Source organism: Laccaria bicolor, genomic scaffold (assembly GCF_000143565.1).
Source record: "Laccaria bicolor S238N-H82 LACBIscaffold_16 genomic scaffold, whole genome shotgun sequence".
Taxonomy (NCBI): Eukaryota; Fungi; Basidiomycota; class Agaricomycetes; order Agaricales; family Hydnangiaceae; genus Laccaria; species Laccaria bicolor.
This window is the reverse complement of record NW_001889887.1, coordinates 411,087-411,906: the sequence shown is the minus strand read 5'-3', so window position 1 is coordinate 411,906 and position 820 is coordinate 411,087. Positions and strand designations below refer to the sequence as shown.

General features: G+C 51.3%; 1 protein-coding gene across 1 annotated transcript in view; it reads left to right on the top strand.

Moving 5' to 3' along the window:
- Positions 1 to 703, top strand: part of LACBIDRAFT_328319 (uncharacterized protein) — a gene marked incomplete at both ends in the record, with an annotated part of 2,606 nt that extends 1,903 nt beyond the window's left edge. Inside the window, 3 exons of the mRNA XM_001882376.1 lie at positions 153 to 287; positions 341 to 543; positions 656 to 703. Of these exons, the coding sequence (XP_001882411.1) occupies positions 153 to 287; positions 341 to 543; positions 656 to 703 (386 nt within the window). The remainder of the gene's footprint in view (positions 1 to 152; positions 288 to 340; positions 544 to 655) is intronic.
- Positions 704 to 820: the final 117 nt, after the last annotated feature.

The window sequence follows — 820 nt, the reverse complement described above, 5'->3', positions numbered from 1 at the left end:
CTGAGACCGAGGTCGGTACCAACACTGACAAAGGAAAGGGCCGGGAGATTGGGCCGCCAGCCAGTGAGATGGAGTGGATCGTGCCCGAGTTAGCAATGCGGCCAGGTAAAAAATTCATGAAACTCGTTATTCTTTGCTGACTTCGTTTATAGAATTGGGCTTGGCTGTCAATTATATGCAACAAAGCTTTACACCCCCACCTGTTGAGCGCACGTCCCGGCCAGAAGGTTCGCGTTCGGTATCCCGTTCTCGGCAGGTCAGCCCACCAGATCCCAAGGAGGTTCATCGTACGTCTCAAGTTGTTTTCTCATTTCCCATGATTCTCAACTTGAAAACTTAGTTGACACGGCGCTCTATCAGAAGAAGATTGACTTTAGGTCCTTGAGCCCCCCACCGAACTTCGACATGCAGACGATGCAGCAGGAGATCAGAAGACTTGCTCATGGCCAAGCCGACCTCCTGCAGAAACTCCGAGACCAACAAGCGCAAGTCAGCGTCATGGAGTCGTCTACCCCTACTATGCGAGAGTATTCGGCATTTGTGGTCCGAAAACAAGATATTGACGCAAGTGCCCTTCTCCCCCCGGCAGTTGACTCACCCGTGACCCTGTCACAACGTCTTTTGGCGCTCGAAGAGATTACCCGGTGTATTCAAGATCAAGATTTGGCTAGCCGTCCTCTGTCGGAGAAAATTGCAAGTCTAGAGACCTCCGTTTGGTTTCAGGAAGAAAAAATCACCGGAGCGACTCGCCGGATGGACCGTATTGAAGAGTCTGCCCACATGCGTTGGAAGGAAACACAAGAAGATTTGCAGTCCATCC